The 25,252-nt window shown below is 41.7% G+C and overlaps 1 protein-coding gene across 1 annotated transcript; it reads right to left on the bottom strand.

Moving 5' to 3' along the window:
• Positions 1-12,182: 12,182 nt before the first annotated feature.
• On the bottom strand, positions 12,183-24,424 carry LOC127618587 (zinc finger protein 391-like). Its single transcript, XM_052091142.1, has 3 exons — positions 24,266-24,424; positions 23,650-24,169; positions 12,183-15,436 (listed from the first exon to the last, which is right to left on the bottom strand). The coding sequence occupies exons 1-3, from the start codon at positions 24,416-24,418 to the stop codon at positions 14,523-14,525; spliced, it is 1,587 nt and encodes a 528-aa protein (XP_051947102.1). The 5' UTR covers positions 24,419-24,424; the 3' UTR covers positions 12,183-14,522.
• Between the last annotated feature and the right edge of the window lie 828 nt (positions 24,425-25,252).

Raw genomic sequence — 25,252 nt, 5'->3', positions numbered from 1 at the left:
TTATTTGTATTTTTGAGCTGTCAGGTCCGATTTGGCGCGGGATCGCTGGCTTATGACGTACATCCTTACGTCATTACGTCGTCCATGAACATAGGAAAGAAGAGCCGGCTGGCGAGATGGCGTCGAGGTAACAACACTCTGTTGTCGCTCTGCAATATGAGGTAGCAAACCTCGTTTTTTTTAACAGTTAACACGAATTGAGGGCTTAAAAATGCTATCCTAATACTTGACAAATCAGAGACTTTTTGAAGAAGATATACAGTGAGGAAAATAAGTATTTGAACACCCTGCTATTTTGCAAGTTCTCCCACTTAGAAATCATGGAGGGGTCTGAAATTGTCATCGTAGGTGCATGTCCACTGTGAGAGACATAATCTAAAAAAAAAATCCAGAAATCACAATGTATGATTTTTTAACTATTTATTTGTATGATACAGCTGCAAATAAGTATTTGAACACCTGAGAAAATCAATGTTAATATTTGGTACAGTAGCCTTTGTTTGCAATTACAGAGGTCAAACGTTTCCTGTAGTTTTTCACCAGGTTTGCACACACTGCAGGAGGGATTTTGGCCCACTCCTCCACACAGATCTTCTCTAGATCAGTCAGGTTTCTGGGCTGTCGCTGAGAAACACGGAGTTTGAGCTCCCTCCAAAGATTCTCTATTGGGTTTAGGTCTGGAGACTGGCTAGGCCACGCCAGAACCTTGATATGCTTCTTACAGAGCCACTCCTTGGTTATCCTGGCTGTGTGCTTCGGGTCATTGTCATGTTGGAAGACCCAGCCTCGACCCATCTTCAATGCTCTAACTGAGGGAAGGAGGTTGTTCCCCAAAATCACGCAATACATGGCCCCGGTCATCCTCTCCTTAATACAGTGCAGTCGCCCTGTCCCATGTGCAGAAAAACACCCCCAAAGCATGATGCTACCACCCCCCTGCTTCACAGTAGGGATGGTGTTCTTGGGATGGTACTCATCATTCTTCTTCCTCCAAACACGGTTAGTGGAATTATGACCAAAAAGTAATATTTTGGTCTCATCTGACCACATGACTTTCTCCCGTGACTCCTCTGGATCATCCAAATGGTCATTGGCAAAGTTAAGACGGGCCTTGACATGTGCTGGTTTAAGCAGGGGTACCTTCCGTGCCATGCATGATTTCAAACCATGACGTCTTAGTGTATTACCAACAGTAACCTTGGAAACGGTGGTCCCAGCTCTTTTCAGGTCATTGACCAGCTCCTCCCGTGTAGTTCTGGGCTGATTTCTCACCTTTCTTAGGATCATTGAGACCCCACGAGGTGAGATCTTGCATGGAGCCCCAGTCCGAGGGAGATTGACAGTCATGTTTAGCTTCTTCCATTTTCTAATGATTACTCCAACAGTGGACCTTTTTTCACCAAGCTGCTTGGCAATTTCCCGTAGCCCTTTCCAGCCTTGTGGAGGTGTACAATTTTGTCTCTAGTGTCTTTGGACAGCTCTTTGGTCTTGGCCATGTTAGTAGTTGGATTCTTACTGATTGTATGGGGTGGACAGGTGTCTTTATGCAGCTAACGACCTCAAACAGGTGCATCTAATTTAGGATAATAAATGGAGTGGAGGTGGACATTTTAAAGGCAGACTAAAAAGGTCTTTGAGGGTCAGAATTCTAGCTGATAGACAGGTGTTCAAATACTTATTTGCAGCTGTATCATACAAATAAATAGTTAAAAAATCATATATTGTGATTTCTGGATTTTTTTTTTTTTATTATGTCTCTCAAAGTGGACATGCACCTACGATGACAATTTCAGACCCCCCCATGATTTCCAAGTGGGAGAACTTGCAAAATAGCAGGGTGTTCAAATACTTATTTTCCTCACTGTATATCTACGTGTGTCCTTACTTTTTCGGCTTTTTTGAAAATTGGCTGAAGTTAGTGGCTAACGCAAACCACTTTCTGATAACCTAACGGCTAACTTTTCAAACGGACTGTCACTTCTTCTGCTCGACCAGTAGCCTTCAGTTGACCCTCATATTCTTGGAAAATGGACAAAAAGGAAGATATTAGCAGCATTATGCACTCATACGCCAAAAAGGTTCCACAGACACAGGCTGAAGAAGGCGAGATGGAGGTAACGTTAACTTTGCTGGAACAGGAGGGCTCGGACTCGGTGCAACCGTTGCCAAATTCGCCGAAGCTGCGAGCCGCAAAGAGAAGTAAAACAATTGATGACAATGAAGGTCAGTCTGTGCCCAATTCTGTTCTGCTAATAATAATGGAGAGGGTTGAAAAAAATGCAAGAAGAGTCACTGAGGAGGTTGCAGTCGTTGGAGGCGACAGTTAAAGATAATACTTGCACCATAAAAAGTGTCACTGACGCTATGGAATATATGGGGAAACAACTAAAAGAAGCAACAGACAAAGTGGAAACTCTAGAGAAAAAAGTTGGATTCCTGGAGAAAGAAAACGGTGTGCTCCGTGACAGGTGCAACAAACTTGATAATTACAAGAGGAGGTGGAATTTACGCGTCGCCGGGTTAAAGGAACAAGCGGGAGAAAATGTAAAAAAAATTATGGTGGAACTATTCAGCCAGGTCTCACCAGATATCGCAGACCAACTGGCCTTTTCCGTGGACATCGCTCACAGACTGGGACCCCGCTCGGGAGAGGCACGTTCCAACCGCCGTATCATTGTTCAGTTTCTATCGCGAACCCACAGGGACAAGATTTGGAAGGACGCCAGAACATCGACCATACTCAAGGAAAGAAAAATCAAAATCTTTGAAGACCTGACTCAAGATGCCAAGGATGCCAGGAACAAACTGTGGCCGCTGGTGGAACAGGCGAGGAAGGAAGGGAAGAAAGCGGGTTTCAGAGGACATTTCGCACATATTGATGGTAAAAGGGTAACAGTGAATGACTGTTGCCAGGCCGCTGAATGTGAGCCAGGCCGCTGAACTGCTCTAGCACATGTAGTATGTAGATACCTAAATCTTAACTAAGATAAGAGCAGGTTTGTTTGGATAACAGATTTACAGATGTAATGACTTACATTTTGTCTGCTCTACTTCTGGGTGGATTATTCATCTCAGGAGTAACGTTATCAAAAAAAAAAAATAAATAAATAAATAAATAAAATACCAGTCACGTTCTACAGTAAATATTAAACAACAAAAATACTATCAAAAAATTACTACTAATACAAATCTAAAAAATTAAATAAAAGGATTCACAAAAAGGAAAAAAGAAAAAGGTATTTTCAAAGGGTTACCTAATGTATTTTCAAAGTCACCCAACGTATTTTATTTTCTACTTTGGCTAGGGTGAATAATTCGCACAATACCTCTGTTGTAGAACTGCTACAGAACCTCTGCTAGAACCTACTAGCCTATGAGTTGTATGAATAGTAGCAACTTTCTATTGTCTGATTGGATAACATTAATTTGTTGCTTCAGTAGATGGATATATAAGCCGTTTCAATGCTGAATATAATTTTTTGGTTAGGACTTCAGAAAAGATGGGTAGAACGAAAAATGTAAGGGTACAGATAAAAAGCACAAAAAGACTGAATTAAATGTGTTATTTCCTTTTTTGTGTCAAATAATTTATGCTAACCAATTGTTACCTATTGCTCAAGTTATACTTTATTAATCAGTTCATTTTAAGGTTAACGGATACAGCCTACATGGAGAAAAAAAAAATATCTTTAAATGTTTTCCTCAAAGGACATAGCTTTCTTTTTTCCCTTTTTTTTGGGGGGTAGATTTATCATATGTATACAGAATGTACCTACATGCCCATTGTCTTTCGCTAAGGGTTTGTTTCTTGTATTGCAGAGTTTACAACAACTTTCTAACTAAGTGTTTAGAGAGAATCGTGTGTATTTTTCCAGCTTTCAGGTTATACCTGATATTATTTTATGTCTTTGTCTTTAATGTCTATTAATGCCAGGGGTCTTAAAAATAGTGTGAAACGCAAGGCTTTGTTTTTGTTTGCAAAGAAAAATAAGACAGATTTTTGCTTTTTTCAAGAGTGTCACTCAACAGTCAATGACTCTAGTTTTTGGAGGTCACAGTGGGGAGATAACATTTGGTTAGCACATGGATCAGAGCACTCAGCTGGTGTAGGAATCTTTAGGTACAAATTTAATGGGAATATTCTAAATACCGACTTAGATTCTTCAGGGCATTTTCTCATAATGGTAATTACTAAAAATAATCATACCATACTCATTATAAACATATATGGATACAACTTTTCTGTGGAGAATAACATGCTTCTTGATACCATAGAAGATAAAATATCACACTGGTTGAACAAATACCCTTATGCCTCTTTAGTTGTGGGAGGGGATTTTAATATAGCAATGAACAATATCTTAGACAGATGGCCACCAAGAAGGTCAGGGTCTCCTAACTCTATTAAAGTGTCTCATGGATAAATGTGACCTGGTTGATGTTTGGAGGGAACAGTTTCCAAATGACAGACAGTATACCTGGTCCAATAAAGACTGCTCAAGACAATCCAGAATTGACTACTGGTTAGTTTCCAGATGTTTAACAAGGAACAGCATTTCAGGCAATATCAGTAACACTCCATTGACCGATCACAAAGCAATCTACCTCTCAATAGCTCTGTCCTCGGACCAGTCCTCTGGCCCAAAAGCTTCATTTTGGAAACTTAATAGTTCGCTCCTTGAACATAAGCAGGTCAAACAAAGAGTTAAAGAAATGATTGAAAATTTTTGGATTAAAGCAGACTCTCAGAAAGATTATGGGACGAATTGGGAGCTTCTAAAATTTGAGTTGGGGAAGTTTCTCAGGAGGTTTGGTGGTGATTTGGCCAAGAACAGACAAGCAGTTGAAGACGAGGTTATTGAGAAGCTAGCGTTTCTTTCTCAAAAAGAGTCTCTATCTAATGAGGAGATATGTGAGTATACGAAATTACAAAATAAATTAGATGACATTTATAAATCAAAAGCTAAGGGAGCATATATAAGGTCAAGAAAACAATGGATAGAAGAGGGTGAACAAAACTCAGCCTACTTCTTTAGACTTGAAAAGAGTAAAAATGTACTGGGTACTGTAGATCAAATTGAAGTGGAGGGAAAAATTATTGAAGATCCAAAAGAGTTAGCCATCCACTGCTATAATTTCTATAACAATTTATACACATCTAATTACTGTGAGGTAACAACTAAATCATTTATGACCTCTATTAGTCATTGTAGAACTATATCCCCAGAAGACAGAGACTATTGTGATGATAGCTTTACTCAAGAGGAGGTGTTGAAGGCGATCAAAAATCTCAAAAACAACAAGAGCCCAGGGTGTGATGGTATAACTGCTGAATTATACAAAATGTTTGATGAATTACTAACCCCCTTTCTAGTAAAAGTTTTCTCAGAGAGCTTAGCGAAAGAAGCACTTCCAACAACTATGACACAGGGTGTCATCACATTGATTCCAAAACCAGAAAAGGACAGAAACTGTCTAGAGAATTGGCATCCTATCACTCTCTTAAATAACGATTACAGATTTTTTGCACTAGTTTTCGCTAATAGACTTAAAGAAGTGTTAGACTCTATTATAGATGAATCACAATCTGGGTTCATGAGGAAACGACATATTGCAAATAACATTAGATTAGTGCTAGATTTATTAGATTATAATGAGCTCAGCACTGACAACAGTTTCATTCTGTTCCTTGATTTTTATAAGGCGTTTGACTCGCTTGAACATGGTTTTATCCTGCAAGCACTTAAAAAATTTGGATTTGGAGATGGCTTTTGCAGAACTGTCAGGACCCTGTATACAAATGGTAGTAGTGCAATAAAATTGAAATTCGGTACTTCCCCTAGATTCAAAGTGTCACGTGGAATCAAACAAGGGTGCCCAATCTCCCCATACCTGTTTTTGATCGCCTCTCAACTCTTAGCTCTACATGTCTCTAACAGTGCCTTGGAAGGGATAACATTGGCTGAAAGAAGTATCATCCTTAGTCAACTGGCTGATGACACCACCATCTTCCTGAGAAATGCCTCCCAGATTCCCCCTGCGATAGAGTTGATCAGAGGATTTTCACAAGCTTCGGGTCTCAAATTAAACTTAAGAAAATGTGAACTAATGGCAGTTAAAGATTGTGATGTTTCAAACATATGTGGCATTCTTGTGAAGGATCGGGTTACATACCTGGGAACAATAATAACTAAAAAAGTTAAACTCTTGGCTACAAAGAGACTTATCCTTGAGAGGAAGAGTATTATTGACAAAAGCTGAGGGAATTTCCAGACTTGCTTTTTTGGCGGCCTCTTTGGATGTTGATTGTGGGGTATCGAAAAGAATTGACGATATGTTGTTTAATTTTGTGTGGAAAAACAAAACCCATTATGTCAAAAAGTCTGTAATAATGAACACAAATCAGTGTGGGGGCTTAAACTTTTTGGACTTCACAACTTTAAGCAATACCTTCAAAATCAACTGGCTCAGACAATTCTTTAACAACCCAACATCACTTTGGCTTGGTCTCTCTTATTTAAACATAACTTCTCACCTCATCGTTATTACATTTGGAATAATAAAGACATTCTCTACAAAAACAAGTCTTTATTTTTTGAAAACTGGTACAGGAATAATATTGTACTTGTTGGCCATCTCTATGACACAAGTGGCGGACTGTACAGTTATTCAGATTTCTTGCGGAAATTTAAAATTCCTGTTTCAGTCAAAGAATATGCAATTGTCTTTGATGCAATTCCTTCTGGTATCAGAATGCTGATGGGAGGCATTGATTTCCCATGGCCACTGATTCACAATATGGATTTATCTGATACTGCTGTGGGGAATTTGTGCTTTTCTGCGGTGCACCAGATGAAAAATAAAACTATTAGGACTTTATACCAGAGGGATATTGTTACTATTCCTTATATAATCCCATATTGGAACAGGATAATAGAGAATGTCCCTTGGAAAAACGTTTGGTCTTTGCCTTTCAAATATATGCTTACTAATAAAGTGAGAGAAGTTACGTTTAAATTAATTCACAGATTCTACCCAGTAAAGTGTGTGCTTAAGCGGTATAAACCAGATATTGAATCTGAATGCTCTTTCTGTAAAAGGTCAGATGAAGATATTTGCCATTTATTTTGGAAATGTTCGTACATAGAAAAATTCTGGTCAGATGTCCTTGACTTTATCCAAACCTTTTTCGTTACGGATTTCTCATTTTGCTTTAAAGATGTTTTCTTTGGTGTGTTCGACCTCAAGACGGACAAGGAAGGAAAGTATTTCATTATTAATCTTTTATTTCTACTCGCTAAATATCACATCCATAAATGTAAGTTCAGGGGCTCTAAACCCTTCTTTCCTTTGTTTGAGAGTGAAGTCAATGAATACTTGGACTCCATAAGACATTCAAAGAACTGTAAAGCTCTGAAGACTGTGCAGATATATTCAAATCTTGTGACATCACGTGACTGAATGAAATTGGAACTTATTCCAACAGCCTTCCTGGACTTTGCAGACCCCACTGGATATGATTTATTTATGTATGTACTTTATTTATGTATAGTTTATTATATGATTTATTTATGTATGTATTTGTATGTGTTTGTAACTGCAATTGCTGTCAAGAAAAAAAAAAAAAAAAGAAGAGCCGGCTGTCTAGTTCCCATGTAAACAGTAGATGGCAGTGATGCATTGTTTTAGTTTGTAGCTCAGCCATTAAAAAGAAGAAACTACAGCTCAGTCAGTCACATTTACAGGCTGCGTCCGAAACCAACCGTCTTGTTGCCTCGCTGCCCTATCAGTCAACAGACAGCGTTTGCATATAAGGTACCGTCAGAAACTGGTTTCGGTCACATCGTTGCTAGGATACCAGCAACTGATTACCGCCATCTGGTGATCACTAAAGATGACGCTCACACCAGTTTGACGCTCACACCAGAAGCGGCGAGAGCGTCAAAATTCGCTCTGGCTGCCCTGCCTTCAACGCTCGAGGACGCTCTGACGTAGTTGAAATAGGCGGCAACGTTTGTTCAGAATCCTTTTTTTGTGAGCTATATTTAAAGGGGCCGCAATTTAAACATCCAGACATGTCGACCATTTACTTTTTGCCGACCTATCACAAGTAGCGTATATCCTCATGAACTCTTTAAAATGTGAAAATAAGAAATCGATCGATGGCAGAAAGTATTTAAAATTATAGTTGTTTGTTATCAAAATAAAATACATTTGTAATATAACTGTGGTCTTGGTTGTTTTATATCCCTGTAAGCAAACAGGGACAGATCATATATTACTGGGAAACCCGCCACGGCAATAATTAGATTCTCCTCCATTTTATCTTCGGAACTAATGTTTGGTGGGAACCAAAGTTTACACTGTTGTGTTCTCTAGAGTCTAGACTTCGCTAGAGCGGAGCACTTCTATATTCCAATAGGTTGCCGGACATTTGGTCCTAATACAACATCCTGCTGGAAAAGGGCTCATATTAATCTGTTATAATTATTGCAACGAAAGGAGAAACATATTTTACCTACAAGGGAATGATTTGGTGAGAGGGGTGGGAGTTGCTGGTAGTCCAATCTTTTTTGCTGTTTAAACAACATACATATTTTAGAATGTTTAGATTTAGAATCCCTTGTGCCCACCACCCATTGGAGAAACCGCAGGAGTCGGGTGCGCTGCCATATGGGTGGCAGTGAAGGCTGTGGGCGTCGACGGACCAGACACGGGCAGCAAAGGCTAGCTCTAGGGACATGGAACGTCACCTCACTGGGAGGAAGGAGCCGGAACAGGTGAGGGAGGTGGAGCGTTACCAGTTGGATCTGGTGGGGTTTACTTAATGATGCACAGTTTTGGCTCTGGATCCGTACTCCTGGATAGGGGATGGACTCTATTCTTCTGGAGTTTCCCAGGGTGTGAGGCGACGGGCGGGTGTGGGGATACTCACGAGTCCCCCGGCTGAGCGCCGATACGTTGGAGTTTACCCCGGTAACGCCTACGGGTTGTGGGGGGGAAAACTCTGACTGTTGTCTGTGCATATGCACCGAACAGCAGTTCAGAGTATTCAGCCTTTTTGGAGACCCTGAATGGAGTCCTGAATAGGGCCCCAGTAGGGGACTCCATAGTGATGCTGGGTGACTTCAACGCGCACGGGAAATGACAAGGACACCTGATCTGAACCCGAGTGGATGTTTGTTATTAGACTTCTGTGCTAGTCATGGATTATCTATAACAAACACCATGTTCGAACATAAGGATGCTCATAAGTGTACGTGGTACCAGAGCACCCTAGGCCGAAGGTCGATGATCGATTTTGTAATCGTGTCGTCGGATCTGAGGCCATATGTTTTGGACACTCGGGTTAAGAGAGGGGCAGAGCTGTCAACTGATCACTGTCTGGTGGTGAGTTGGGTCAGGGGGTGGGGAAAGACTCTGGACAGACCTGGGAGGCCCAAGCAAGTAGTGCGGGTGAACTGGGAACATTTGGAGGAGGTCCCTGTCCACGAGATCTTCAACTCACACCTCCGGCAGAGCTTTTCAGGCATCCCTGCTGAGGTTGGGGACATTGAACCGGAGTGGGCAGTGTTTAAATCTTCCATTGCCAAAGCCGCGGTGGGGAGCTGTGGCCTCAAGGTTTTAGGTGCCGCAAGGGGTGGTAACCCTCAAACACTGTGGTGGACACTGGTGGTCAGGGAAGCTGTCTGACTGAAGAAAGAGGCCTTCCAGGATTTGTTGTCCCGGAGGTCTCCGGAGGCAGTTGCAAGGTACCGACAGGCCCGAAGGGCTGCAGCCTCGGCTGTGAGGGAGGCAAAGTTCGGAGAAGCCATGGAGAAGGACTTTCGGTCCACAACAAAATGCTTCTGGAAAACCGTCCGCCACCTCAGGAGGGGGAAACGGGGAACCATCCAAGCTGTATACAGCAAAGATGGGATGCTGTTGACCTCAACCGAGGAGGTTATTGGGTGGTGGAAGGAACAATTTGAAGAACTCCTAAATCCCAACAAGCCTTCTATGCTAGAGGCAGAGCCAGAGGCTGATGGGGGATCAGATTCTATTTCCCTGGGGGAGGTCACTGAGGTAGACCAACAACTCCACAGTGGCAAAGCCCTGGGGATTGATGAGATCCGACCAGGAATGCTGAAAGCTTTGGATGTGGAGGGGGTGTCATGGATGACACGCCTCTTCAACATTGTGTGGAAGTCTGGGACAGTGCCTAAGGAGTGGCAGAATGGGGTGGTGGTTCCCCTCTTCAAAAAGGGGGATCAGAGAGTGTGTGCCAACTACAGGGGTATCACACTTCTCAGCCTCCCTGGTAAATTTACTCCAAGGTGTTGGAGAGGAGGGTTCGGCCGATTGTCGAACCTCGGATTGAAGAGGAACAATGAGGGTTCCGTCCTGGCCGTGGAACGACGGGAGTATGCCCATCCGGTCTACATGTGTTTTGTGGATCTGGAGAAGGCGTATGACTGGGTCCCCCAGGAGAGACTGTGGGAGATGCTGCGTGAGTACGGGGTGGGGGGGTCCCTTCTTAGGGCGATCCAATTCCTGTACGTCCAAAGCGAGAGCTGTGTCTGGGTCCTCGGCACGAAGTCGAGTTCGTTCCATGTGGGATTTGGTCTCTACCAAGGCTGCGCTCTGTGTGGGGAAGGTGTGCGGTTCGGTGGGCTGGGGATCTCATCGCTGCATTTTGCAGATGATGTAGTCTTCATGTCATCATCGGTCCGTGACTTTCAGCTCTCACTGGATCACTTGGCAGTCGAGTGTGAAGCGGCTGGGATGAGGATTAGCACCTCTAAATCTGAGGCCATTGTTCTTAGCAGGAAACCGATGGAGTGTGTACTCCGGGTAGGGAAGGAGGTATTGCCCCAAGTGAAGGAGAACCTCGGGGTCTTGTTCACGAGTGAGGGGACAATGGAGCCGAACATGTCCAGCTGATCGTGACAATCGTCTTCAGGCCCAATTAAATAAACAAAACCCACTAATTCATTACATACCATGTGCTGCACATTCTTTGAATTTGGTTGGTGTCAATATGATTGAAAACCGCTGCCAAGAGGCTAGTCAATTTTTTTGTATACTGCAGTCTACGTACAGTTTTTGCGCTGCATCAACTCACCAGTGGAATAAAGTTTTTCACAATGCTGACATCAAAAGTAAATATGACTGAAATCCTTATCAAGCACGTGATGGAGCTGTCATGCTAACTCAACATCAGAACTTTAGAAGAACTACAGCTCAATAAGGGATGTTTTGGGGAGTTTGTCAGGTAACATGCATGAAACTCTTGCTACACAAAGTGAGGCAGCTTTGTTGTGTGGCAAAATGGAATGCTTGAAAACAGCCTCCACGGCCCATTTATGGGATGCCGTTCTACACTGGTTCAAGATGACAAGTGAGCTGTTGCAGAAAAGTGACATTGATTTAAAGATTGCTGTGCGACTACTGGAGTCTTTGCTGTCATTTGTGGCATCACATTGGGATCATTTTTCAGACTTTGAAAAGACCAAAGCCATGGGTGATAGAGATGTGTGCCAGACCTATCAGCACAACCTTCATTGGATAAGGAAACGGAAAGCATTTGCAGATGAAACCAGGGAGCATGAAGTCACAATAGAGGGGAGCCACAAATTTTAAGTTGGGAATTTCAACGTGATGATATATCAGTTACTCAGCTGTTTCAATCAATGACTGGATGCATACAAGCATCTGAAGGACTGCTTTGGAGTTCTGTTTGATAGCAAGGAGTCTGAAACCAGTGATATTCGTAAGCGGGCCAATACACATTCCTCTGCTTACCCAACGTATTTGGATCAGAGCTTTGCAGACAAGCTCATTCAATTTAAATTCTTTGTAAGAGGTGAGCAGGACAAATCACCCTCAAAACTGCTGCAGATAGTGTTGAGAAACGCCCTACAATCAACCTTTCCATACGTGTTTTTTTCACTCAGACTTTTCTTGACTCTACCGTAACTAAATGTGAGGGTGAATGAGCATTTTCGCAAATGGCAAGAATAAAAAACAAACTAGGAACAAGTATGTGTCAGAAACACCTTAGTGTGCTTTCATTGATGGCTATTGAGTCCGAACTTGTCAGAGAGCTGGCTTTGATGAAAAATCAAGAAAGAGGCCAATTTTCTAAGGTAAGAGGCATGTTTATTTATTATTACATGCTATTATGCTTGCTGTAGGTTTATATGATTTAATTACATTTATAGATGGTGTACTGTTCATTTTCCATTGGCTGCTGTAGCCTACTGAACAATCAATTGAATTTTATAACCAACATAGTTTTACATATTACTAGCTGAGGTTGAGTTGATAGGAGGCGGGGTGGGAGTGATGCCTTCGTGACCAGGGGCCCAGAATCCGGCCCTGCTTGTGGAATAAAAATCAACTTTCAATTTTCAATTTCCTTTAACAATTTACATTTCTCCAACAATTTAAGTTTTTATATTCTATTATTTTTGCATTAACTGGTGTATTATTTATTTATTTGTAGATCTCCTCGCAATTTAATTGTTTATATATTCATGCATGAATATGCAGATTTGTTTATTTATATATTTATTATTTTTGCAGGTTTCGTCCTTCATACCTATTTGCTCCAACAATGCTGGATAACAGTAGTAAGCAGAGAGAAACAGGACAGATTTTCTGTCACTCCCGCAATAGCGGTGTTAGAAGCCTCATCGCAGCCATGGTAACTGATTTTTTTAAACTTATTCCAGGGTAATTGTGACCAGGATGTGGCCGGGCTGTGAGGGTTCACATCTGGTACCAAGTAGCTCAATCAGCGGGAGAGAGATAAAAAAAGGAGTCAGGGATGCCAGAGAGAGAGAGAGGGAGAGAGAGAGATCGAGCCAGACACACAAATAGCTGTGTGCCGCTAGAGGGCGGAGGAGCCGTTACTGTCCCCCAGGGGGCAGGTGAGCTCGCCGCCACCAGGCGGGAGGTGGAGCAGCTTCTAACGTCTGCCGGGAGGCGGGGGAGCTCGATGTCATCTGCTGGGAGGCGAGGTCCAGTGCCATCACCTGGCGTTGTGGAGGACCGCTGCCCAGCTGGCCTTGGCCCGAATGGAGGTGTGGACGGGAACCAGAGTTTTTCTTTTCTCTGTCTCTCCCACCCTCTTTCAACTCACCTCCCCTCATCCTACCCAAGAACCCAGGAGGTGGGTAGAATCAGCCAGTGAGGACATGGCCGAAGGGGCAATTCATCCTCTCTGGGGGTAAGTTAGTCCAGAGCTTTGCCAGGTCTGAATCGAGCAGTGGGAGTATGTGATAAGGAGGAGGGCATGGCCGGGCCGTGATGGTGCACGCCTGGTGCTGAGTAGCTCAATCAGCCGGAGAGAGATAAGAGGAGTCTGGGATGCCAGAGAGAGAGAGAGAGAGAAATAGAGAGACACACACATGGAGCTGTGTGTATGTTGTTGACATGTGTTATTATGTGCCTGTACAGTTTGATGTTGTGTTATAAATAGTCTTGTTGACGTTGATCCAGTTTCCCGCTTCATCCTTTCCGAACCCCGTTGCAGTGATATAATACTAAGTACAATGTTATACATTTACACAAAATATTTTTTTCAATTGGAAATACAAAAAAGTTAGCTACATTTACGTTGTTAAAGAAGGTAGAAACCCGTCATGACATGTCTGCGAAAAGGGTCAATTAGTTGTATTATGAAAAATGAATAAAATCATTCACTACAGAAACCATACACTGCTCCACCATGATGAAAGTTTAAATCTACTTCCAACTTGGGTATCAAAATTATCTCTTGAGCTTCCCAGTCATAATTACAACTTGAGGGGTATTCATGGGCAGCTTCAGAATAAGAAACTCACATTTACAATAATTCTGATGCACATGAAGGCAGCACAACTACACAGAGTATATTCCCACACAATTATGAATGAAAACTCCCATAGAGAAACATTAAATGGTAAAATTATCACTACCATACAAAAATAATTTGTGGTGATTTTTTAGCATTATTAACAGACAAATGTGATTGATGCATACCTGCACCTCAATCAATTTAAGCCCCAACTGACCAAGAGAATAACTGGGTGGAACATAGCAAACTCTTAAAAGGGACAGAATTCAATTTTCCAAACCTTCACTAACATCAAAATATACTTATAAATGTTATTTAACAATAATGAGAATATTGCACAAATAAGTGACAAATTGATTCGATACACTAAAGTCTCATGTATTCTTAATTTTTCCATATTCCGGATAGCCTCGTACACAGCCGAGTGATCAGCCTTTCAAAGTATACTCTTTTAACCACAAACACAGTCAATGCATGCACATCATAACTGCTTTGTGATACTCTTTTAAGGGCAAACAGCAACAATGCAGACAGACGAGGACTTTCCACTTGTCAAGAAAAACCGGGCCACCTGTGGAGCGATCTAGAACAAGGAAAAACTGAAGTAAACTGTTGTCTTCAGATGATGCTTCTTTTTTGAGAGACACTGCATCTTTGGGTTAATATGAAACAATTTACTTGGTATTGTTCCACATGAAGATCATTTTTGCTCACTGTGACTACTTGGGCAATACTTTTTTACATGTTGCTGCAGATGAGCAGACTGGTTAAAACTCTTTCCACAGTGTGAGCACTTGTAAGGTTTTTCTCCAGTATGAATTCTCTCATGCCGTTTCAGGCATTGTGACCGAGCGAAACCCTTTCCACAGTGTGAGCACTTGTAAGGTTTTTCTCCAGTATGGATTCTCTCGTGAGTTTTCAGGTTTTGTGACAGATTGAAACTTTTTCCACAGTGTGAGCACTTGTAAGGTTTTTCTCCAGTGTGAATTCTTTGGTGCCGATTTAAGTGGATGGCTGTTGTGAAGGTCTTCCCACATTCAAAGCACAAGTGAGCCCTCACGCCGGTATGTACTTTCTGATGCTCTTTAAAATAGGACCGGTATGGAAAACTCTTTCCACAAATAGAACACTTGTAAGGCTTCTCTTTTAAGTGCAATTTCAGATGTCGCTTTAGGCATGAATCCAAAACAAATGTTTTACCACATATATCACATTCAAATGACCTTTCTCCAGAGTAACAACAGAGATGATCTTTGAGATGGCCTGCATCTGCTAAACTTTTCCCACACTGATCTCCAGAGTGACAGCAGAGATGATCTTTGAGATGGTCTGCATCTGCTGAACTTTTTCCACACTGATGGCACGTGTAAGACTCCTCACCAGTATGAACTCTCATGTGTGTATTAAGCTGGCTTTTACATGTGAAACTCTTTCCACACGGAGAGCAGGTGAAAAAAAATTTGGCTGCTCTTTGAGGCTTTTTTAGTGAGAAACTCATTCTAGTCTTTGAGCAACTCAAAGATTCTTCAACAGTTATTAAATCAGGTTTCTGATACTGAAGTCTCTCCTCCACTTCATTCAGCTCTTGATGTTCCTCTTTCAACTCCATCAGATCTACAATGAACACATTAAAAGACAACAATCAATTCAATAGGAACAAATGTAAAAAGAAATCATATTTTCATAAGCCCCATCCTAAGATTCAGGACGGGACCTAAACCTGTGAAGATGGGGTGGAGGAGGGTGAAAACAATGGAAGTATGCAAACAATAGAGACAGGTGTGGGATTATAAAGCGGAGTCTGTATTGTGATTAGATGAGATGCCTGATTGAATGAAAGCATAAGGATCCAGAGTCCTCCTGCTATAACTACCGTTTACGCTTCCATTTCTATCAGAAAAGACTCTGGATGATTGGAATTATTGCAAATATAGAAAAACATATAATATTTGGTGTAAACCCAATTCAATGGTTCTGCGCTCAGATACTTGCTTGAACCATCAGGTCCTGCCGGAGCCGATGAAGGCAGGGGAGCAGAGCTTACCCCAAAAGAAATAAGAACCTAATTTAACCTAGGCCCCATTAATGAAAATATAAAACCAAATAATTAGACTCAGGACAACACCCAGGTCCTCAGAAGGTGAGGGTCAAATCTGAAGAGAGGAAATAACAATGAATGATGCAAACATAAGCTTGTATATGACTGTGCAACATGCCAATGTTGTGCCAGACCCTGCAGAAAGGTAGGCAAGCTTATTAGAATTGTAGAGCTGCTACGAATGGGTGAGCCTTGTTGTGCAATATCTTTGCAGAGGGGTAAACAATGCTTGTGATTGAGCCCTTGCTTGTCATTGAGCCCTTACGAAAAGGCAGGCATATTTGTGCAGTACCCCTGCAAAAGTACAAAACAACATTTTGCGTTTGAGCCCTTGATAAGAGCGACGTCTACTGTGCAATAGTTCTGCAAAAGGACAAACACTAATTGTGTTTCAGCACCATGATAGGGGCAATGTGGTTTGTGCAATACCCTTGCAGGAGGACAAAAGAAGTATGCGTTTGATCCCTGATAAGTGCGACATTGTTTGTGAAATACCTTTGCAAATGAATAACACATTTTATTTTTGAACAACATTTTGCATTTGAGCCCTATGATGGGGGAGACTATTGTTTGTGCAAAACCCCTGCAAAGATAAAAAAAAAGTTTTGCCATGTGAACGGAAATTAATGCTTTCTTTATAAACCAGTATTTGCTGTGCTGTGATATGCTTAGAGCGTGGCCCAATAGATATGCTGCAGTACCTAGACAGCACATTTGCACTGCCTAGGAGACATACTGAGCCGAAGCAGAAACCACACCACATTTGTGGTGTTGTGGGATGCTTAGTTGCATGGAATGAAATACAAGCCGCAGTTGCAGCACCAGAACAGCACATTTGCGCTGATCAGGAGATTGAGCAACTTGCAGGAGCACCGCGATTGTGGTGTCGCAAACACTGGCCGAGAAGAGGATAGAGCAGTGAATGCCAGGAAGTATGAATGTGTTGAAGGCTATGGAGACTTGCTGTAGGAAAGTCAGGGCTCCTTTCAGCTGCAGAGAGTATGGACATCAATTGTTAAAGAAGTTTAGGATGAACAAATTACTAAATGGCTATATATCTATTCGAAATCTTAATGTAAGGGGCAAAATAACCAAATTGCATAGATAAATTAAAATAAATGTAATGTTGTTAAATTACATAGAGAGCATTAATGGGGACCTTATGTTTTGACAACAGATGCAGAAAACGAATTGTATGCAGAAACATGAGTTGTGAAGCATGGAATTTCAAACATTTTGATCAAGCCCCATTGTTTAGAAAGTTTCAAAGTCCAATCACTAATAAAAGACTTGATAGTTTACAGTAACCTATGACATTAAAATATCTACAGTGTAATGACACTAAAAATACTTTACGTAACTGTGATATAAGAATTTGTACCCTCGGTTTGATATGATTATTTGTATGAGAGCAGCCAATTGCTTTGTGCAGTTAAAGAAATACTGAATGTAATGAGCAATGACTACTGCTAGGTGTCAGTGGGCATGCAGAACAGATGATACTTCCCTTTTAAGGAGATTGCAGATTTTGACATATTAAGTCAAGATGACGCTTCGTGATTTAACATGCGATAGGAGAGATCAGCAGATGCGAAAAGTATTATCTTTACTTATGGATATAATCAGACCCTGTACAATGAGTATAATGAATCTTGATTCCCAGATAGGGGTACACTATGGCATCCAAACACGGAGAAAACAGATCAACCTTTGTGAACTTAGATGGATGGCAAGGCTTTTTATGTCGGGTGGAATCGGTCATCTCTGATCCAGTTTGTTTGCTGGCTTCCATGGCTGCAGCACACAGTGTTGTTTTCCTGCAAACTTGTTCAAATCTGGCAACCCGTCGGTATGGAGATACAAATGGTTAGTGGGCAGTGGGCGGGATCACACAGGACAAAACATAAACCGATATTCTGGCCCGGAATGGAAACCTCAAAGTAGAATATACTGGCATTGTTATCGGAGAAGCCAGTATTTCAACTTAGCATGTTTTCTAATTCTCTAATGACATATTATGGAGAATTATATAAATCATTGAATGATTTAGTAGAGTAAACATATTACATATAGCACCTTTAAAATCAGTGAGAAACGAGACTCTAGTAAAAATGAAATTTTGCCACTTGAAAAGCAATATTTATGCAGTAAAGGGATATGAAAAACATAATTGAGAACAACACTAATAGCAGAAAGCCTGAAACCCCATCAACCACCAGCTATTTGCATTGATGATTATTCCCCCAAAGAAGAATATATGGAGAACAGCTGCGCTGAGAAGCTTCACGCTCATGGGATTCATCACGGTGAGTAGACCACGATCTCAATGCACTTTCAACAAAACAAGCTACTTGAACAGTTATTATACAGAACTTAAATAGATTTACACTCACCAAAAGGATTATTAGGAACACCATACTAATAATGTGTTTGACCCCCTTTCGCCTTCAAAACTGCCTTAATTCTACGTGGCATTGATTCAACAAGGTGCTGAAAGCATTCTTTAGAAATGTTGGCCCATATTGGCACTAAGGGGCCTAAAGTGTGCCAAGAAAACATCCCCCACACCATTACACCACCACCACCAGCCTGCACAGTGGTAACAAGGCATGATGGATCCATGTTCTCATTCTGTTTACGCCAAATTCTGACTCTACCATCTGAATGTCTCAACAGAAATCGAGACTCATCAGACCAGGCAACATTTTTCCAGTCTTCAACTGTCCAATTTTGGTGAGCTCTTGCAAATTGTAGCCTCTTTTTCCTATTTGTAGTGGAGATGAGTGGTACCCGGTGGGGTCTTCTGCTGTTGTAGCCCATCCGCATCAAGGTTGTGCGTGTTGTGGCTTCACAAATGCTTTGCTGCATACCTCGGTTGTAACGAGTGGTTATTTCAAGCAAAGTTGCTCTTCTATCAGTTTGAATCAGTCGGCCCATTCTCCTCTGACCTCTAGCATCAACAAGGCATTTTTTCGCCCACAGGACTGCCGCATACTGGATGTTTTTCCCTTTTCACACCATTCTTTGTAAACCCTAGAAATGGTTGTGCGTGAAAATCCCAGTAACTGAGCAGATTGTGAAATACTCAGACCGGCCCGTCTGGCACCAACAACCATGCCACGCTCAAAATTGTTAAATCACCTTTCTTTCCCATTCTGACATTCAGTTTGGAGTTCAGGAGATTGTCTTGACCAGGACCACACCCCTAAATGCATTGAAGCAACTGCCATGTGATTGGTTGATTAGATAATTGCATTAATGAGAAATTGAACAGGTGTTCCTAATAATCCTTTAGGTGAGTGTATATAAAGAAAAGAATTGTAAGATACATTTAAGAACTTTAGGTACTTCAAGGACTTTGTGTAATCCCTGATATTAGCATTGGGCAATATATTTTTCCGTTTGGCCAATTAGGCTATTTTCACACAAGGTGAAAATAAACAAAAATATTTTTTGGCCTATCCGCATCAAAAACAGTTTTTGGTAATGCATTCCTGTCTGAACAGTCAGACTGATTTTCATGTTTTCTTCATCATTCTTTGTGTGCAGCAAGAAGACATACTGATAAGCTAAAACATTATGACTACTCACAGGTGAAGTGAATAACACTGATAATCTCCTAACAAGGCCACATGTCAAGGTCTGGGTAGATTAGATGGTAAGCAAACAATCAGTTCTTGTTGAATGCAGGAGAAATGGGCAGGAGTAAAAACCTTAGCGACTTTGACAAGGGCCAAATTGTTATGGCCAGATGACTGTGCCAGAGCCTCTCTGAAACTGCAAAGCTTGTGGGGTGCTCCCGGTCAGCAGTAGTAAGTACCTACCAACATTGGTCCAAGGAAGGACAAACCACAAACCAGCACCAGGTCATTGGGTGGCCAAGGCTCATTGATGCATGAGGGCAACGAAGGCTATCCCATCTGGTCTGAAACGATGGTCTACAGCACTGTGGCATAAGTCACAGAAAATTTTAATGATGGTTAGAAGAGGAATGTGTCATAACCCACAGTGCATCACGCCCTGCTGTGCCTACAATGGGCACGCAAGGGTCAGAACTGGAACTTGGAGTAGTGGAAGGTCGCCTGGTCCGATGAGTCTCATTTTTTTACAGCACGTGGACAGCCATGTACGTGTGCGCCATTTACCTGGGGAAGTGATGGCACCAGGACGCACTGTGGGAAGACACAAGCTGGTGGAAAGAGTGTGATGCTCTGGGCAATGTTCTGCTGGGAAAGCCTGGGTCTGGCAATTCATGTGGATGTCAATTTGACACGTGCAACCTACCTAAACATAGTAGCAGACTATATACACCCCTTCATGGCAATGGTATGCCCTGATGGCAGTGGCCTCTTTCAGCAGGATAATGCACCCTGCCACTGCACACATTGTCCGTGAATGGTTTAAGGAACATGACGAAGAGATCAATCTGTTGCTCAGGCCTCCAATTTCCCCAGATCTCAATCCAATTGACCATCTGTGGGATGAACTGGACCAACCAGTTTGATCCACGGTGGCTTCACCTTACAACTTACAGGAATTGAAGGATCTGCTGCTAATGTCTTGGTGCCAGATACCACAGGACAACTTCAGGGGTCTTGTAGAGTCCATGCTTCAGTGGGTAGGCGCTGTTTTGGAACCACATGGAGGACCAATAGCATATTAAGCGGGTGGACATAATATTTTGGCTCATCAGTTTATACAGTGTTCAAAAATGGCATAAATATTGTCTTCACGGGACATGTGATGATCTGGGGTGCTCTAGCAAGGCTGGAATTGGGTAGATTCGTCTTGGAAAAGGATGCATGACTCAAGCCATGTACAAGGTTATCCTGGAAGAAAACGTGCTTCCTTCTGCTCTGAAAATGTTCCCCAACTCTGAGGATTGTTTTTTCCAGCAGGAAAATGCTCCATGCCACACAGCCAGGTCAATCAAGGTGTGAATGTAGGACCACCGGATCAATCTCCAGACCTGAACCCCATTGAAAACCTCTGGAATGTGATCAAGAGGAAGATGGATGGCCACAAGCCTCAAGTCAGAAGTTTACATCCACCTTTGCCAAATACATTTAAGGGTATAATTAAGGGATTATACAGGGAGGGTATAATGTGGTTCTCGCTCTTGGTGGGGCATGTGGCAAGTTGTGTGTGGATGTCGCAGAGACTAGGGTGGGCCTCCACAAGCGTTACGTCTAAGCGGTAACACGCTCAACAAGCCATGTGATGAGATGCACAGATTGACGGTCTCAGATGTGGAGGCAACTGAGATTCGTCTTCCGCCACCAGGATTGAGGCGAGACCACCACGAGAACTTAAGAGCGCATTGAGAATTGGGTATTCTAAATTTGGGAGAAAGGGGGAGAAAAAAAAGAATGTGAAGTGTCAGAATAATAGTAGAAAATTATTTATTTCAGCTTTTATTTCTTTCATCAGATTCCCAGTGGGTCAGAAGTTTGCATAAACTTTGTAAGTATTTGGTAGCATTGCCTGTCAATTGTTTAACATGGGTCAAACATTTTGTGTAGCTTTCCACAAACTTCCTGGCCCATTCATCTAGACAGAACTGGTGTAACTGAGTCAGGATTGTAGGCCTCTTGCCACACATGCCTTTTCAGTTTTACCCACAAATATTTGAGGTCAGGGCTTTGTGATAGCCACTCCAATACCTTGACTTTGTTGGCCTTAAGCCATTTTGCAGCAATTTTGGAAGTGCTTGTCCATTTAGAAGGCCCATTTGTGACCAAGCTTTAACTTCCTGGCTGATGTCTTGAGATTTTACTTCAATATATCCACATAACTTTCCTTCCTCATGATGCCATATATTTTGTGAAGTGCACCAGTCCCTCCTGCAGCAAAGCACCCCAACAACATGATGCCGCCACCCCCATGCTTCACGGTTGGGATGGTGTTCTTTGGCTTGAAAGCCTCACCCTTTTTTCTCCAAACATAACAATGGTCATTATGGCCAAACGGTTAACATTTTTGTTTCAAAAATTAAGATATTTGCCCCCATGTGCACTTGCAAACTGTAGTCTGGCTTAATTGCGGTTTTGGAGTAGTGGCTTCGTCCTTGCTGAGCAGGCTTTCAGGTTATGTCGATATAGGACTTGTTTTACTGTGGATATACATACTTGTCAACCTGTTTCCTCCAGCATCTTCACAAGGTCCTTTGCTGTTGTTCAGGGATTGATTTGCACTTTTCACACCAAACTACGTTCATCTCTAGGAGACAGAATGTGTCTCCTCCTTTAGTGGTATGATGGCTGCGTGGTCCCAAACAATATACTTGCGTCTTATTGTTTGTACAGATGGATGCGGTACCTTCAAGCATTTGGAAATTGCTCCCAAGGATGAACCAGACTTGTAGAGGTCTGATTTGGCTGATTTCTTTTGATTTTCCTATGATGTCAAACAAAGAGGCACTGAGTTTGAAGATAGGCTTTAAAATACATCCACAGGTACACCTCCAATTCTGTACACCTCCTATCAGAAGCTAATTGGCTAATTGCCTACAGGCATGACATAATTTTATGGAATTTTCCAAGCTGCTTAAAGGCACAGTTAACTTGGTGTATGTAAACTTCTGACCAACTGGAATTGTGATAGTCAATTAAATTAGTCAAAGACAGTCAAAAAAAAAAAACTCTGACTTCAAATGTACATGTATTGAGAATGATTATATTTGATTTGAAACATTATTTAAACAGTTCTGAAAATAATAGGCAATAAAATATCAAGAACCTTTGTGAAGATTCTCTGATATTTATCAAGCCCACCAATAAAGTAGACATGATGTATTACAATGGTGGGGTGTCTGAGACTACCAAATTAAAATCCATTTTAGGGGTCAAACCCAAAAGACGACAATACGATGAGCAGTATTTAAGTTTAGGATTTACATGGGCAGGATCAGTTGATGCACCATGACCTTTATGTGTCGTTTGTCAGGAGATTTTAGCTAATGACAGCATGCAACCTGCTACACTCCGCAGAGACCTTGACACCAAGCATGCTGAGGTAGAAGGAAAACCTCCAGAGTTTTTCCAAATAAATAATCAAGCCTATCAAGGTAAAAAAAAACAAAAAGTTGTCAGAAAATGTCAAATTAAATGTAAATGCCACTGAAGCTTCATATCACATTGCGCTGCTTATTGCCATGGCGGGCAAAGCACAAAACATCGGAGAGTCATGGATTCTAGCGGCAGCCATTGATATGTGTTCCTTGATGGTCGGAGAGGCAGCGGCTTCAAAGCTTGATTATATTCCACTGTCTGACAGCACAGTCGATCGGCACATTTCTGACACGGCACAGGATGTGAAGGAGCAAGTGTTAGACAGTATCAGGCACAGCCCATTTTTTCACTCCAGATCAAGAAATCCACTGATGTGGCCAGCTGTCCACAGCTGTTAACATATGTGAGATACATGAAAAACATGGGCATTCAAGACGAGCTTCTATTCAGTAGTCCATTGCCCTTTTACTCAAACCATACCTAAATCCAGAGAACTGATAATTTTGCAAGTGGTGTCTTAATTTTATCCAGAGCTGTATTTTTCACGGGGTATTCAAAGCAGATGAACCTTTTTAAAAGACAACTAAGCGCTTCTAAAATTACAATAAATACATTTGTAAATTGTAAGTGCACCTTTTGATTGATAAATATCATCTGCTAACAGATTCTGACATGACGGTTGATTGTCATCAAAATGTTAAACATTACAAGAAACATACCTGAAGAAATAAAATCATCTTCATCTCTCTGTTGTTCCTCTGCTGTGTTCTCTTCTTTTATCTCCTCCAGCTTCAATTCAATCTTCACTGGTATCTGCAGCATCTGCTGTTCTCCAGCGTAACAGACAGAAGTCAGAGACTCTGTTGAGGTTTGATAGTCATCATCATCTTCATTACTCTGTTGTTCTTCTGCTGTGGATTCTCTCATCTTCATCAGGTTCCTGAAGTCCTGCAGCTTCACGGAACACATCTTCACTGGTGTCTGCAGCATCTCCTGTTCTCCAGCGTTACAGACAGAAGTCAGACACTCTGTGGAGGTTTGATCACCCTGATTACCGTCAGTAGAACAGAGTAAAGTAAGCTGTGAGTCCTGTGTGTCTCTGGATCTCTGTTCAGAGAGTTTGTCCAGCAGTCGCTGTGGTGTGGACTGATCTCTGCCGCTCCACACTGAATCCTGACATTCTGTGGAGGTCCCATCAGTCACACACACTGAAGATTGACAGGAAACATTTTCCAGCTCCTGACAAACACAACACAATCACATCTGTACAGTTCATCATATCACATCATTTGAAAGCTTACAATCTCAACTTTAAGGATGAAATGAATGTTTAACCTGTAACCTGTCGTCTCTCTCCATCAGTTTTGTCTTCAGTGACGTCACCTCTTTCTTCAGCTGAGAGATTTCTGTGATGAAATCATCAATATCCAGCATGGACAGATCAGTTCCTACTGATTTACAGCAGATCACATCCACCTGCTCTCTCATGATGAACATCTGAACACAAAAACATCATCATTATAATAAACTGACATTCATCAGACTTAGAAAAGATTATTAAATGACTATACACAAGATCAGATCTGTTAAAAAAAATATAGGTTTGTGTGATGGTATCCACCTTTGTCCTATGTCCCGTGATGCTTAGTGAGAAATATGGGCGTTACTTCTGTTTTCAAGTTAACCCAGCTGTTGTTGCAGCGTTCGTCCATTCGTTCTTTCATTGCAGTGTTGGGATTTTGAGGAGAGCATGTATGATTTTGTATGGACATACATCAATCACTATATCAGTGTGTTACTGAACGTTAATAAAATGCAAAAAAGTCAAAGATAAAGAAAGCGCAAACAAAACCAGCACGCCATTTCTTCCAGATGCAGTTGAGAATTACTCCAAGCACAACATTTCGAGCTAAATTATTGGTTGTTTCAGTGGAGTACCTGCGTTAGATCAGCTTCAGATGTGTGTGCTTGTCATCGTGTCATCCTGCATGTTGATATCAGACAGACATACTGAGAAAGAGCTGTGAGGTTCTCATCCTTGGGTATGTATTTGCTTTTTCAGTTTTTCCAATCGGACGGTTATTTCCTTTTAAATCCACACACAGATTTAAACATCTGTTTGGTGAGTGATTGACTGGTGAAAGCTGGGGCTTCACTGCTGTCATCAGGATGCATCAGGACGCCATTTTAAACCTCAAATGCGATGTGGTTTTTAAATTCCTCTGTATGTTGATCCAATCACAAAGCACTTTGCAACCCATTTACAACTATATTTAGCACTGACCATTTGCAATCCAGCAAATGTAAACATAAAATGCTGAG

This window comes from Xyrauchen texanus, chromosome 25 (assembly GCF_025860055.1).
Source record: "Xyrauchen texanus isolate HMW12.3.18 chromosome 25, RBS_HiC_50CHRs, whole genome shotgun sequence".
Classification (NCBI taxonomy): Eukaryota; Metazoa; Chordata; class Actinopteri; order Cypriniformes; family Catostomidae; genus Xyrauchen; species Xyrauchen texanus.
Note: the sequence above shows the minus strand (reverse complement) of the source record. Positions and strands in the feature narration are given on the sequence as shown.